Here is a 15,061-nt window from a genome sequence, read left to right on the forward strand (position 1 = left end):
TCTGTCTCTGATTACTTTGATCTCTAATTACAAATTTTGGCTGATGGTAGTTGCAGCATTAGAGATCATGAGCTTTTTCAGTTGTGCCTTAAGCAAATTTGCAAGGGAGTCCTGATGTTAACTTTGGCAGGTTTCAAGCCTGCAAATATTGATTGAGCCAGAAGTCCTAGTTGTAAAATGTCACCAGTGAATGTGCAGCCAGTAAAGGCAAGGGAAAACTCATTACTGCAGCTCATCTGTAACTTCTGGGTCAGGCCACTCACTACCATCTGGCAAAAATGAGTGTTTGAAAACTCCCTTTTATTCTGACAAAAGGTAGTCAGGAGAGGTTAACAACAGATGATTTTTGAGCGTTTCACATTGGTTAGACCAATCTGCCCATAAGCTTGGGTGACATTCCATATGTCTTATTATCTCAAGAGGTATTAGAAAGTTTTTTAAAATGATGAAATCCCAAAGTAATGGTAGGGAGGAATTTAATTAAGTGTATACTTCCCTTTCTTCCATGAATTGCACCCCGCTTCCCATTGAAAGTATACTCTGAAAAAGAAAAGGCGATGGGAAAGGAAGGAGTAAATAGGATTTGTGATCTTGAAATAATTCTTCTTTTTAATGTGAGAGCAAGACTAGACCTGTTTTTTTAAGGAGAGGAATTAGGCACCAGGGAAGGAAATTCTAAATTGAAAGGTTTTCCTCAACCTAATAATCTCTCCGAAGGATCCAAAGACCGAGACGTGCAGATTAGGGAGGAGAGGAGTGTCTGGTCATCGGTGGTGTTGGAAGGTCCTGGTCTGTGCCTGGCCAGAGGAGTTTTAAAAAGGATTCGGATTTCAGATGGGTGATTGGTTGGGTTAGACTGCCTCTCGTCTGGACTGATTCTAGTGCCTTAGAGGAACTCTGGCAAGAGATTGTGAATCTAGATGTACACAAGCATTTTCTGTAGAATGAATACATAGTCTCTCATCATGTGGATATTAGAAACACAAATCAAATGAAAAATATTACCAAATAGGTAGGAAGTTGTTTATTGTCATCTTCTCTGTCCTCAGTCATTTTCTACAAAAAAATGCAATAGGGACTGGGGGGCGGGGTGATATCTATCAACGTTTTGACATTAACAAGGGATCCACATTTTAAAACTAGCTATTAATGGTCAAAGCCTTTCCAGCCTCAAGCCTCATTAATTTGGAATCAAGTGTGTCAGAGAGAGAGAGAGAGAGGGAGCGCGCCATGCTCCATGTCTTGTCTTCTGTGGGCTGAACAGTGCTCTGTGCCTTAGATACATTGTTCTCTGCATGCAGAGGTTGATTTATATGTGTCTGTGTGAAAGGGTTATCATTCCCAGCTTACAGACAACTCAAGCCTGGAGAGGGTAAGTTACTTTCCAGTGCTGTTAAGTAGAGGGGACAGGATTTAAATTTAGGAAATCAAACTCTCCATTTAGGCTATCGCCATCACAAGCAGTCATGGATTAGAAGCCTTTTCCTGTTGCTGGCTTCAAGCTATAAACTCCTTTCTTTAAAATAGCCCCTGGTCTGTGTTCTTAGGTTTTTAATAATAGGTTATTTATTTGCTGGTGATTTCTTCAAGATTTTCTTATTTTCTTTCCAGCCAGTCTTGAGTTAGTATGGAGAAGGAAAAGCATCATACTGGGAATTAGACAAGTTGCTTAAACACATGAGCTCAGAGTTCCTTGTTCTATAGGGAGGTACATTAGATGATCTGTCTTCCAGCTCAGACTTCCAAGTTCTTCCCATTGTTTAATATTTAAGAAACAACTTCATGCCCCACTTGGGAGACCCTTTCCTGGGGTTGTTTGAGCTCATTAGTACCAGGTGAGGTAGTTTGTTTTTAGGGAAGTTTTTTTTTTTTTTTTTTTTTTTTGACATTTTTCCATTTCCATAATAAAATGAGACACCTTTTTTTCTACTGTTATCGTGAAAGCATCTTTTATGAATTATCCCCTCCTTACCCAGGTAACTTGTAATGTTGAGCTACTTAGATATACACTCACACTGTTATATCCTGATACAAATGTGCTCTTCACATTAATAATTGCACTGTGAGTTTTCATAATTTATCATAATGCTACCATTATTGCTTATTATAGAAGTTCCCTTTCTTCCCCCCCCCCCCCCCCCCCCAAGTCTAATTGAGGTCGGGACAGACCATAAATGCGATAATATAGATTGCATGCTCAGAGGAAATGGAGTTGGTTTCATAGTGGAGTTTTAATTTAGGCTTCGTTCTGGTGATGTAGCCTCTTCCTATGGTACATTACTTTGAGCCCAATATAACTGCATGTTCCCACAGCCCCTCATTATAGCTGCAGCTTCTCACTGCTTTTTAATTAAAAAAAAAAAAAAATAGAAGGGAAAAATGAAACCTAAAGCTTAGGTTGGATATTGTCTGGGTATGCAGGGAGTATCCTAGGCAGATTGCTTATTTAATTTTTTTTAACTCTTTCCAAGCTTTCATAGAGACATCTTGATTTCTCTTTCCAGTGGGATGGATGGAAGTGCACACATGCAACAAGATCATTGAAAAGTTAAGGCATCGTGTACATTTTTACATCCTAGAAAGACTACCAGCTTTGTGGTTGGATGGTGGCAAATGCTTAGTGAGCTTTTATTCCACTCGCCATGTTTGGGGAGTCAGGGAATGTGGAAGGTTGTACAGTCCCTTAAAGGCTGATGTTCTGGTATATCAGAAGTTAGGAGTTTTTTCTCTAGTCCCGTGGGCACCAGAAGCAGAGAAATGACTTTATTAAGAGGAGTTGCTTTTGTCATTCCTTCATCTTGAAGGATTCCAAATACCTTTCAGATACCAAAACAAATTAACCTCCAAAGGTGACTGGTAAGAATGGCTTAAGCCTCTTGGGATTGGCTGTGTGCAACTCGAAGAGCTGGGCCTCAGCTGCTGACCTCGAGGCTGTGCGATGTCTCTTTCTGGATCAGCAGCCCTCTCCCCTGCTCCCCTGTAGTGAAATCAGTGTGCGATGCCACGCTGCCTCCACACTTACAGCCAGTTTTCGTTTTGTGCAACCCGTTGTTCTCACAATGGTGAATGTTGGGTAAATAGAATCACGAAGTGTTTTTCAGGGACAGGACGTGTAGTCAGCTTCATAATAGTGCTAAGAATCCCTATTTCATTCATCGTTCTTGGAGAGATGATTCTAGTTTTGTTTACCAGGGACCAGAAAATTTCTTTAAACCTGTGCTGTTCGGTACGGTAGCCACTAGCCCCTAATGGCCGTTGAGCACCCGAAATGGATCTAGTCTTATTTTAATGGTCCTTATGTGTAAATACTACCAGATTCTAAAGACCTAGAGTGAACAGGGCAAAACATCAAATTAGCAATTTTTATATTGACTGCATATTGAAGTGATAATATTTAGATATATTAGATTAAATAAAATACATTATTAAAATTAATTTGACCTGTTCCTTTTTATCTTTTTAAAAGTGGCTACCAAAAAATTTCAAATTACATCTATGACTTACATTATATTTTAGTTGACCTCTCTTAGACTGATAGTAAGCAGTGTTTGTCTTGTTCACACTGTGTCCAGTACCCAGAGCAGTGCCTTAGATGTAGTTGGCACTTGATATTTGTTGAAGAAATGAATTCTTTGTTACTCAGAGTGGTGAAATCTGAGGAATGAGCAGAAGGTTTTCTATTTGGATTGTTAGTTGTAGAAAGAGACAATTGAAGGTTGAGAAGAAGAGTAAAGAACAGAAGTTCTCTAAATTTTGCCATGGGAGAGAATGATATTGAAATAAAGTACACTAGGACCTTTCATGGCTCACAGACCGTGGGAGAGGGAGGTGGGAGCAGCGGTGCTGGCCCCGGAGCCACATCAGAGTGCCCGAGAGGGTACTGCCCTGCTCTGCCAGAGTTGTCATGAGAGGGAGGAGGGCTGGGGACATTGCTGGACCTAAAGTGGCTCTTAGGGATGTTGTGCTTAGACTATTCATAAAGGTTATGAAATCTATTCTTAATAATCTTCACTATTCCTGTCTGTACTTTGACCCCATTTAGATCACAACCCAGCTGTAAGCCTGGGACTGCTCCTGGGCCAGCTGATGCCTTGATGATGACGCTTTAATAACTTCTTTGTGAAATTAATGAATTAACAAATAATTGTTTTAACTTAGCCACAGTCTGGTGCGACTTCGTTTATGGGTATTTGTAAGTCCCTCAGATCTGTGTCAGTCAGGGTCCTAGATTCATGGTAGATGAGCAAATGTTCCAGAGGTCAGGTTCAACTTCAAGAAGGAACCCAATTGTCTTTGCAGGAATTTATGAGAAGGTCTGAGACATCCTGTCTCCTTGCTTTATAAAACAGAACTGTTAACTACTTCTGGTCCCCAGAGATGTGATGGAGATTAAAGTTCTGCAGAAGGAAAGTGCTATTTCAGTGAAAATTGTTAGAAGTAAAAGTGAGACCCTTCCCCTGACCTCTGCAATGCCTATTTTAAAGTGGATCAGAAGAGGGTCCAGAGAGACATTGCCAATGTTGTTTCTGTTTTGCATTTTGTAACTGTGGCATTATTTAGCTGTCTTCTCTTAATTGTGGGCCACTGCCTTTTCTCCCTGTCCTCGGAGATAAACAATCGGAAATCTCCTCTTCATGGAGAACTCTGGAGCTCGAGCTTTGCTTTGGCTGCTGCGGCAGGCTTTTGCTAATCAGAATCGCAGCAGGGCTTGCTTTATGAGCCTGAAAGAATTCATGTTCCCAGGGGGCTGAAGTTCTTACCTGCTGGGGAGCTGCAGATTTCTAGTTTGAGGCCTGCCCCCCTCTGGATGAAGCTACCTTCACTTCCCCTTCTCACATGGAAACCAGCACCTCCTTTTTCTTGTAGACTGTAGGTACTGACATGCTGATTTCTTTTCTCTTTTTCTTTTTTAGGGTAGAGTAGTATTGATGATATTAGATTTTTGGATTTAAGGAAATAGAGTTCATATGAGATTATAATCTATCCCATGGAGACTCGGAAGAAAATGAAAAATAGCAGGTGGTATCCTACAGACTAAATTGTCTTTAAGCAGTGTCATGTGCGCAGACTTGTTAAAGCACCTGGTATGTAGAACCAGCAGGACACACGAATATTAGAGGGAATGACTTTCCACTGCCAGCATAGTGCAGTTCAGGGACAGTAGTCACCAGGTGAAATGTGTGATGTGTGTGATGGAAATTTATCCGTTATTAGCAAACGCCTTACCAGGCTGGCAGTGAGGACGGCATTTTCTTCTGTTCAGCGGTGACATACCACAACAGCACACTGTAGGTGGGGGCAGTTGTATCAGGTAAAGAGAAACTCATAGAGGAACCTGACACCAGTGTTTTGTTGGGGAAGACAGAATCGCTTGGATTAGCTCTTAGTGATAATTTTTACATATTTGTTTGGTACTTTTATCATTTAGAGTTCTTTTACTTTAGAAGCAGCCTTCGAGAGCCCTCAAGGAAGAGAGTTATCACCTCCCTTTGCAGTTATGGAAACTCAGGCTTGGGTAGAACCGTGCCCCAAGTCGCACCAGTACAAGTGGAACCGAATGGTGACATTGGGTCCTCGATGTCTGCTGTAAAGTGTTTTTCCTGAGTCTGAAGCCGTTTCAGTAGCGCCCTATTTTATTCTAATATAGTGGAAAGCAACAGTAAGTACTCCTTCATGGATTGTGTTCAAAGGCAAAATAAGACCCTATCAGAGTGTTGGAAACAGCCTCAGAGCAGAAGTCAGGAAGTACCATTTCTGTTTTCCATGATGCTACCTGACCTCTGGACCTTATACAAATTCTTTAACATTTTTAATTTAAAAATTGTTTATTTTTAATTGACCGTAATTGTTATGGGGTAGAATGTGATCTCTGTGTGTGTGTCACTAGGGATTCAGCCTTAGTGCTCTGCACTGAGTCACATCCCAGTCCTTTTTATTTTTTATTTTGAGATGGTGTCTTGCTAAGTTGCTGAGGCTGCTCTTGAACTTATGATTCTCCTGCCTAAATCGCATGAGTAGCTAGGAATTAGGACACATGCACCACACTTGGCTCAATTTGATGTTTTGATATATGTTTATAATGTGGAATGATTAAATCAGGCCAATTAACTAATCCATCATCTTACATCCTTTTGTGTGTGTGTGTGTGTGTGTGTGTGTGTGTGTGTGTGTGGAGAAAACATTTGAAAGATACTTTTATTTCATTTATTTTTTTTTTTAGCAGTTTTGAACTATGCAGTGTGTTTTTATGTATTGTAGTCACCCTTCTGTGCAATAGATCACTAAGGCTAATTTCTCCTAGCTGAGGCTTTGTACCCTGGGCCAATATCTCCCCCCTCCCCCAACCTTTGGTAACCATCTTTCTGCTCTCTACTTCTGAATTCAACTGTTTTAGATTCCACATGTGGGTGAGATCATGGGGTATTTGTCTTTCTGTGCCTGGCTTATTTTACTTGGCATGTTGTCCTCCAGGTTTATCTGTGTTGCTGCAGATAACAGAATTCCCTTCTTTTCATTCCATTGTCTGTGTGTGCATTTCTTTGTTCATTTGATGATGGACATCTGGACTGCTTCTGTATCTTAGCTAGTATGAGTCTTGCTGCAGCCATCTTGGAAGGGCAGATATCTTGTCAGATTGCTTTCACTTCCTTTGGATACATATCCAGACTAGAGGGATTGCTGGATCACATGGGAATTCTCATTTTAGTTTCTTGAGGAAACTCCACAATGGCTGTATTGATTCACGTTCCCACAGCAGTGCAGGGGTCCCTCTCTTTACACCGTCACCAGCGACTCAGGTATGAGATGACACCCTTTGGTCTTCATCTGCACTTTCCTGATCAGTGACAGTCGGCATTTTTTTCGTATATTTGTTGGCCATTTATATATCTGGGTTTGAGATGTCTGCTTGGGTTGCCTGGCCTCTGACTGCCTTCTACTTTTGTATAAAATAGAATTTGAAGTATGATAGATCTTTGGAAGTTACATATGTAATATTTTATTTGAACTACTTCTGGGTGACTGTTAAAAAGACTTTATAATCTTCCTTAGACTTAAGTTAAAACCATGTTCTAAGGGGTGGGTTGTCTCTTCGTAAGTGAATCTAACCCGCTGTCCCCATCTCAAGGTGGCTTTATTCCTTGAGATTTCTGAATACACAGGAGCTTGTGAAGTGCTAAAATTCAATATAAAAAGTCTGTTAAAAAGAAGAAAAAGAAAGCCACGGTTCTGGTGTATTTATGGAGTCATAAGGGATCTGAAAAATGGCCACCTGGAGCTTTCCTCCCTCTGTGAGACACTGTACGCTCAGCTCTTCCTATCAGGAAATCCTGGGAAGTGTTTAGGGTATTTGCCATCTTTGCCTGTCTACATCTTTTCTGCTCTAACGTCCTGTTTCTTTTCTCTCTTTCTCAGCCCAACAGAGGCACAAAACGTCCCCGGGATGATGAGGAGGAGGAGCTGAAAACACGTCGGAAACAAGCTGGTCCTCGGGAACGTGGCCGCCATCGGGAGGAGGAAGCAGCTGTGGTGGAGGAAGCTGATGACGACAAGAAGAGGCTCCTCCAGATTATTGACCGGGAGGGCGAGGAGGAGGAGGAGGAGGTACTCTAGCAGAGCCCAGGGGAGCCCATGGCTGGCCCTGTGTACATCTGGGCCAAACGGCGCTCTGAGCTTTCCGCTTCTCCTGTACAGTGGGGTTAACAATTCTTATTTCATGGTGTTGATGTCAGTGCTAAGTGGGAAAATAGAGTTTGGAAAGCCATTTACAAAGTGTAAGAACATCACAGATAGAGTTTCAAAAATTATTCCAGATTATGTGCTAAGTGACGGCCCAGTGGGAACAGAGAGGAAGGCCATTGGTGTGGGCTGGAGAGGGCTGGGAAGGCTTCCTAGATGGCTGCTCTGAGGACGCCTCGGAGGCACTCGCAGCTCTGAATGTAGCCAGTAGGCTTTGAAAGGAGTCAAATTCTGTCAATCAGGCAAGTGGAAGAAGAAGAAGAACTTTTAGGGTAGAGGAATCAGCAAAATAACAGGTGGTGATGTTCAAGGGGTGTCATGGGATTAGCGGCTTCAGGCCAGGTGTGGTGACATGGGCCTATAGTCCCAGTGCGTGTTGGAGGCTGAGGTGGGGGGATCACCTAGGCCCAGGAGCTTCTCTAGGCCTTTTATCTCTGGGTCCCTTCTTGGAATGCCCCTCTCCTAATGCTTTTCGTGGCTGGTTTCCTCCCACTCAGGTCTCAGGTCAGGTGTTTCCTCCAAGAGGTCCGTCTTGTCTCTGAGGTGGCCTGTGAGCCATCCTCGCATTCTCTGTCACTGTTTTGTGTATTGTCGTCATAGCACACATCAGGGTGTGAAATTCTTATTTGTTTATTTTATTCATTTGTTGTCCTCCCCTCAGCCTCCTATGAAAACAGGGATGGCTCTGTGCTGTTCCCAGCTGTATCTCTGGCACTCAGAACAATACTGTGCTCTGGTAGGCCCTTCATAAATATGTATTGAATGAATAAATGAATGAAGCTGAGAAGAGCGGAGGTAAAATACCAGTGATTAAAAACAAAATGACCTTACCTGTGCGTCTGTTTAAATCCTAAGCACTAACTTCTATGTTATTTCACTCTGGCATTTTGTTCACTATGAATTATGGAAATAGATTCTTAAGAGCCAGCTGTTTTCTACTTCCCTCAAAGACATGATGCTAAGTTTGGATTTTAAAAATGAGGCTGGAGTGTGAGTCTGAGGAAAAAAAATTTGATTCATATGCCAAAAAGGTCTTTGCTGTGTTTGTGACAATAGCTCTCTCTTCATTAGGATTTGTACCAGTGCTAATTTGGGAATCTGCCCTAAAAGATGCTGCCACCTTGGAAATGGGTGGTGGGAGACGACTATGAACTCGGTTTCCTCTCTGAGGACAGCAGCCTCTCTAGGGCCTGCACAGGCGGCGTGCACGCGTACTCCCTCCTCCCTCCTCTCTGCTCTGCCCAATCTGTTCGCCCTGCAGCAGCAGTTAATTGGCAGGTATAATTCCCGTGTAGGGCAAGGCTGGTCCTGGAGGATTAGGACAGTAGCTGTCATGGTAAGTGGTTTCTAGCCTGGGAGACAGAAATGTAATGTGGGACCAGGCCTTCTGTTAAGGGACAGGGAAAAAGAGATCGCTTTGTAAAAATGACACATGGAAGGCTACAGGTCCAGGAGTTATTTTCTTACTGCCACCAAAGCCCCATTTGATGAAAAACAAGTGATGCTTGCCCCTGTAAAGTCACGTGACCTTGTAAAATATCATTGTCCTTTTTGTGCTACATCACCAGCATTCATCTTTCTGAAATCTCCCTCCGGTTTCTGACATTGAGCTATTGGAGATACTGCTGTGGCCGATGACTAAGACTGATAATTCAGTTTTCCCCCAGAGTTGGAGAGAAATTAAAGGAGGGAAGACCAAACCCTGGAGAGGCTGGTGTTGGAAATCCCAGGAGAGCTGCCCGGACATGGATATAGTTTTTCCACAGGGTGGGCAGGATGTTAGCATAGGGAAAGAAAAGCAGTGGCTATTGAGTTTGCTTGAAAACCTCCCAGAAATTTTGATTATTGTGTTAAACCCTAGTGGTCTGTTGGGTACACTGAGCCCAGTAACAGCTCACATCAATGTGGTTTACCAAATAGTTTTCTGTGCATAATTTCTGTAGGTCATCTCTGTGACCTTGAACGATGTGGGAAACGTTTTCTTTCAGCCCTTCCTGCCTCCTGTCCTCCTTCAGTGGCCCTTTACTGGGTAACCCCTGTGTGCCAGGTACTCGAGAAGCTGCTGTGAACCAGGGGACATGGGCCAGCAACTGGTGTTGCTCTGGTGTGGGCTGGAGAGGTCCTCTGGGCCAGATCTTGCTAGACCATTCTTGTACGGGCAACGTGAAGGTGCTGGCAGACGAGTTCAGACCCACGAGGTGGGACTGTTCGGTCTTGGTGCGGGTTCGAGGATGATTCAGCAGAGTCGTGTTGCCACGTGACAAGTGATGAAGTGAGGCTCCCAGGCCTGGCTGTGCCAGAGCCGTGGCCTCACTTTCCACCCTGTCAGGGAGTCTGCCTGGGGACTGTCGACCCTGGGGAGAAGAGAAGGTCCAAAGGAGTACCTCAGGATCAGGAGTCCTTGACACGACCTAAGAAACTAAAGTGAATGTATAGGTGTTTCCCACTTAAAACCTGATATATGAAAATTGAGACTTACTGATAAAATAATAGCTAATATTTTCAGGGTACTTATAAAATTATGGGATAATTCAGTGCTTTCCAGAGGTATCTATTTCAGGTTCTCCTAACAGCAGGTTTCTTTCATTGCTTTGAGGTGTGAATTATGGTCAGCGACTACAGAGCTCTGAAGCGGGGAGTTGGGTGTGTGTCAGAGAGGCAAGGTGCATTGCAGAACATTCATTTACACTGGAAAGTACACAGAAGAGAAAACAGCTCTGAAATTGTGGTGTAATTTTTTGGGGGGGAATGGGAGTTATTCAGTTTTCAAATATTCATTTTATTTACCTTTGTAGGTATTATTGCAGAGTATGGAGTAAGATAATTCTATATGGTCTACTAAATTCTTGATACTGTGTCAGGATTCCAAGAACTTATCTGACTCCCATCTCAGCAGCTAGTGAAGACCAGACACAGTAACATGTGAGAAATGTAACATAGTGTCTGTAGCTAATTAATCATTCTTTGCTATGGGTCCTGCAAAAACAGGTGGTGGGGCTTGGGTGGTGGCATACCCTGTAATCCCATCGGCTAGGGAGGCTAAGCAAAAGCAGGTGCTAAGCAACTCTGTGAGACCCTCTCTATAAATAAAGTACAAAATAGGGCGGAGGATGTGGCATAGTTGTGGAGTACAGTACCAAAAAAATCAACCAACCAAACAACAACAAAAAATACTAAAACAAACAAACAAACAACAACAACAACAAAATAGGCAGTTGGCCAAGCATGGTGACACATCCCTGCAATCCTAGCAACTCAGAAGACTGAGGCAAGAAAGTTGCAAGTTCAAGGCCAGCTTCAGCAATTTAGTGAGATTCTGTCTCCAAATTAAAAAATAAAAAAGGACTAGGCCTGTAGCTCAGTGGTCAAAAACCCCAGGGTTCAATCCCCAGTTCCAAAAACAAAAATAACAGGCAGTGGAATGGACTTGTTCTGGTGTGGGCAGAAGATTAGGAGCCACTGTCACTGTCTCCAGGCTTGGTCTTGAACAACTTCTTTTATACTTCTGAATCTTATCTTACCTGTACAACAAAGAAAAAGAACAAGATAAATGTTAAATAATATCTAGTGTTATTGCTTACTCTGTGCCATATAGTACGCTCAAATATTTGTTGAATGAGTCTTTTTGTGCCTTAATCTGAATTCCTTGCATTGTAGATACTGGGCATTATGTGAGACACCCAGAGGATATGTCTGATGTGATCCCTTATCCATGATTCTCGTGGGGGAGAAAAAATGTGTACTGTCCATCAGACCCAGAAGGGCCAAAGGCAGACTGAGGTGGAGCATCAGAGCCACAGGAAAGTGGTGAGAGTAACATGAAATTCTTGTGTACTGAAGTTGTTGTGTTGGTCTCTTTGTACCAGGAGGAACCACTGGATGAAAGCTCAGTGAAGAAAATGATCCTCACGTTTGAAAAGAGATCGTATAAAAATCAAGAGTTGCGGATCAAGTTTCCAGACAATCCAGAGAAGTAAGGCTCTGTTTTGCTGATGCCCTTTATCCTCTGCAGTGTTCTGTTTGCCGATTTTGTGTTTGTTTGTTTGTTTGCCTTGGCTTTTGTGATTTGCATCAGGAATCCCAGGATGACCCCCGTATTTGGGAAATCACTAATAGGACCCACAGGACTTGAAGTCAGTGTTTCTCAGAGCTGTGGTTTGTTATAGCCATAGAGTATCCAACAGGCAGGGCCTGGAAAAGTTCACATGAAGGCTTCTTCCGATGGGAGAGGGTTAGTCAGACACACTCCCTTTTCCACTAGTGACTTGCCTCAACATGTGTGCAGCGTTTCTATCCTGGGAAGCCCATTTGAGACTCCAAGTCCAGCGTTTTTAATTAAGATTGGTTATGTAAGCATTCTCTGGCAGGAACAACTACCAAAATTCCAGACTCCCAGAAGGAAAGCAGCTGTTCAGTGCCCCAGGCTGGCAAAACAACCTTATTACTTAGGGAACATTTCAAAAGCCAGACTCCCAGCTGCCAGCCTTGGGGGCAGCCCTGCAAGCAGGCCCTTCTAAAGATCAGGCCTGCTATGTTGATTCTTCCCTGCATCATTCTTATGGCTTCCAGTAGTGAGAGCTTTACTGCTGAGAAATGTCAAAAGCTTTGGGGTTAGACAAATACAGACGTGACTCCCAGATGACCTTAAATAAGTTACTTGCACTTTTTTAGCTTCAGCTGTCTCGTCAGCGTAAGGAAATAATAGCTTCTGCTTGGAGTTGTGAAGATGAAGTGAAAACGATTGTAAACGTTCAGCTTAGTTCCTGCACGTGGTAGATGCTCATGAAATACCCTAATACGATTATCACTGTGAAGTGCAATGACGATGTCTTTTGATCAGTCTTGAATCCTAACTAAAGGGTTTTTCATAATTATTCAGATTTTAATGTTCTAAATCTCTTTCCCCCCCTGTCTTTCTCTCTTCCCAGATACACAGTTTCAGTGAATCTTAATATGCTCAAAGCCCGTAGGCAATTAAGAGTTGAATAGTATGGTCTTTACGCTCAGGATTGTAGGTTACTAGGGAGACTGACTACCAATGCGAGGTAGAAGGTAATATTTACTTTTAAAAAGATAATACATAGAGAGCTCTGGGAGTATAGGGGAAGAGACAGTAAACTCCAATTTCCAGGCCATTGAGGATTTCACAGAAAAGATGGTATATGAGCTGGCTTTAAAGAATGGTTTTGGTTATGTTAGGCAGAAAAGAACCCGAAAGGTATGATGACAGTGTAAAGGCACAGCGTCCAGGTGTCAGACTGAACAGGATGAGGCCAGTGTGGTCCACCCTGCCAGGAGGCAGAGGAGGGAGAACCTGGGTACCAGACCAAGGACCACGGCGCTCTTGGACTCTAGTAGTAGATCAGAGCTCTGCTTCCCACACCAGCGTCCTGTCAGGTTTTGTGCTGACCTTCACTATATGGGAGCACTTGTGTGTGTGTGTGTGTGTGTGTGTGTTTAATTACCCAAGTAATGTACAAATAGATCGTCATCGTAAAAAATACCAACAGTGCATAAGTAGAAGAAAAAAGAAAGTTCTTCACTGTAGTGGCTCCCTTTTCATTCCCCTACCTAGATGTAACCCTGTGAACAGTTCATGACTATCACTTCAGATTATTTTCTGTATACTCAGGAAATTCTCAAATTTTTTTCCACATAAATCATACTTTACATAATTTGTACCTTGATGTTTGAAGTCACATAACAGAAATTGTTTTCATGTTAGTTACCTCATACATACCTTTTGTTTTAACTAGTGCATAATATTTCACGGTTGGGAAATACCAGGATTTATTTAATTATTTTCTGATTGATGGACATTTGGTTATCTTAATTATTGGCTTACATGAATAGTGCTGGAGTGAATCTTCTTGTACGTTTGTCTCTTTGTATGTGGGTTTTTATAGGATAGCTACCTTAATGTTGAATTTCCAGATTGAAGGATGTGTACATTTTCAGCTTCCATAGCTACTGTGAGGTTTTCCACTGTATCTTCTTATTTTTCCTCCAGCAGCATCTCTCCCTGCATTCTTACGCACAGTAGCTATGATCGGTCTTTAACACCTTTGCCATTTTGTTTTATTGTTATTTCTCTACCCAGCGATTCCTGTCTGAGATTCTTCCTCTAGATACTCCTCCTGTCTCTGTTTGCCTCCATAGTGCCAGCGCAGGACTTGCCATGCTGTGGGGACTTGGTAAACATGAGGGCTCTGGTATGGTCCTTGCCGTCTTCATTGTATCCCCATCACTCGGAACCTAAGGGCCCATTAAGAAGAAGCTATGCTGTAGATTGATATCACTGGAAATGTAAGAAATCCAGTGTACTTCTTGGAATACCAGTATTGCCTTTGGTAGATACCCTGGCAGTGCAGAATAGTGAGTTTCCTAGGTTATGGTCACCTTAGCACTGCTGTGTTACAATTCATAAGCCATTTTTGAGAAAATGTTTTTTTTAAAAAAATTAACAATGTTTTCTATTCAGACAAAATTTATATACTATTTTAGTTTTAAAATCTGAATGTGTGGAAATTGAAATTATGCATAAAATTGAAATTTTTGTCATGTCAAAAAGCAGTTAGGAAACTATATGGTGTTTTAACTTTGAATTCTTGAATTCTTACTGGTGTGGTGCCTTTTGTAATTCTCCAGACTGGCGAAGTGCAATTAAGATGAAAATTGCTAGAGCATACTTGAATGAAACTTTCCAAATGAGATCAGGAACATCCAAATTTATTTTCCCATATATGCAATTGTCATTTTGATTGCATACCCAAAACGCCTCTTCATTTGACTCATTTTAGATTCAATTGACAATTCTTCCACAGTCCCTGCTTTGCCTGTGTGATCCTTCTCCCAAATATCACTGGAGTAACATGTGTTGTTTCCCTAGTAAGTCCTTTCATTATTCTTCTCTACATTTCTGCAGGGTCGCAGTTATCTAGGGTAGTGATTCTCAAGCTTTTTGGTCTCAGGCCCTTTAAATTATTGAGTACCCCAAATTTTCCTTAGAAAATTCTAGAAAACAGAAGAACATACATGCACATATGCCATTAGCCATCAGGATATTGTGTAATTGCCTGGAAAACCCAGTGTACACCCTCAAGAGAATAAGAGTGACAGAGGCAAGTAAGAGAATTACTATAAAGTAGTTTCGATTGGACTCCTGGAAGGACCTTCAGCCCCCTGCTCTCTGCATCCTGGTGTCCCAGGACCACACCAAGACAATTGCTGCTTTAATTTGGTGGAGAGGACATCACATTCCCCGACCGTGATCACTGCTTGTGTGGTTGGATGTAGCCCTCATTGGCTTCTGTGGCATTGCTAG

General features: G+C 42.3%; 1 protein-coding gene across 1 annotated transcript in view; it reads left to right on the plus strand.

The window, feature by feature from the left end:
* Positions 1-15,061, plus strand: part of CTNNBL1 (catenin beta like 1) — a 151,890-nt gene that overhangs the window by 21,883 nt on the left and 114,946 nt on the right. Inside the window, exons 2-3 of the mRNA XM_079126989.1 lie at positions 7,414-7,602; positions 11,604-11,710. Coding sequence (XP_078983115.1) covers positions 7,414-7,602; positions 11,604-11,710 — 296 coding nt within the window. The remainder of the gene's footprint in view (positions 1-7,413; positions 7,603-11,603; positions 11,711-15,061) is intronic.

This window comes from Sciurus vulgaris (genome assembly GCF_902686455.1).
Source record: "Sciurus vulgaris genome assembly, chromosome: 2".
NCBI classification, from domain to species: domain Eukaryota; kingdom Metazoa; phylum Chordata; class Mammalia; order Rodentia; family Sciuridae; genus Sciurus; species Sciurus vulgaris.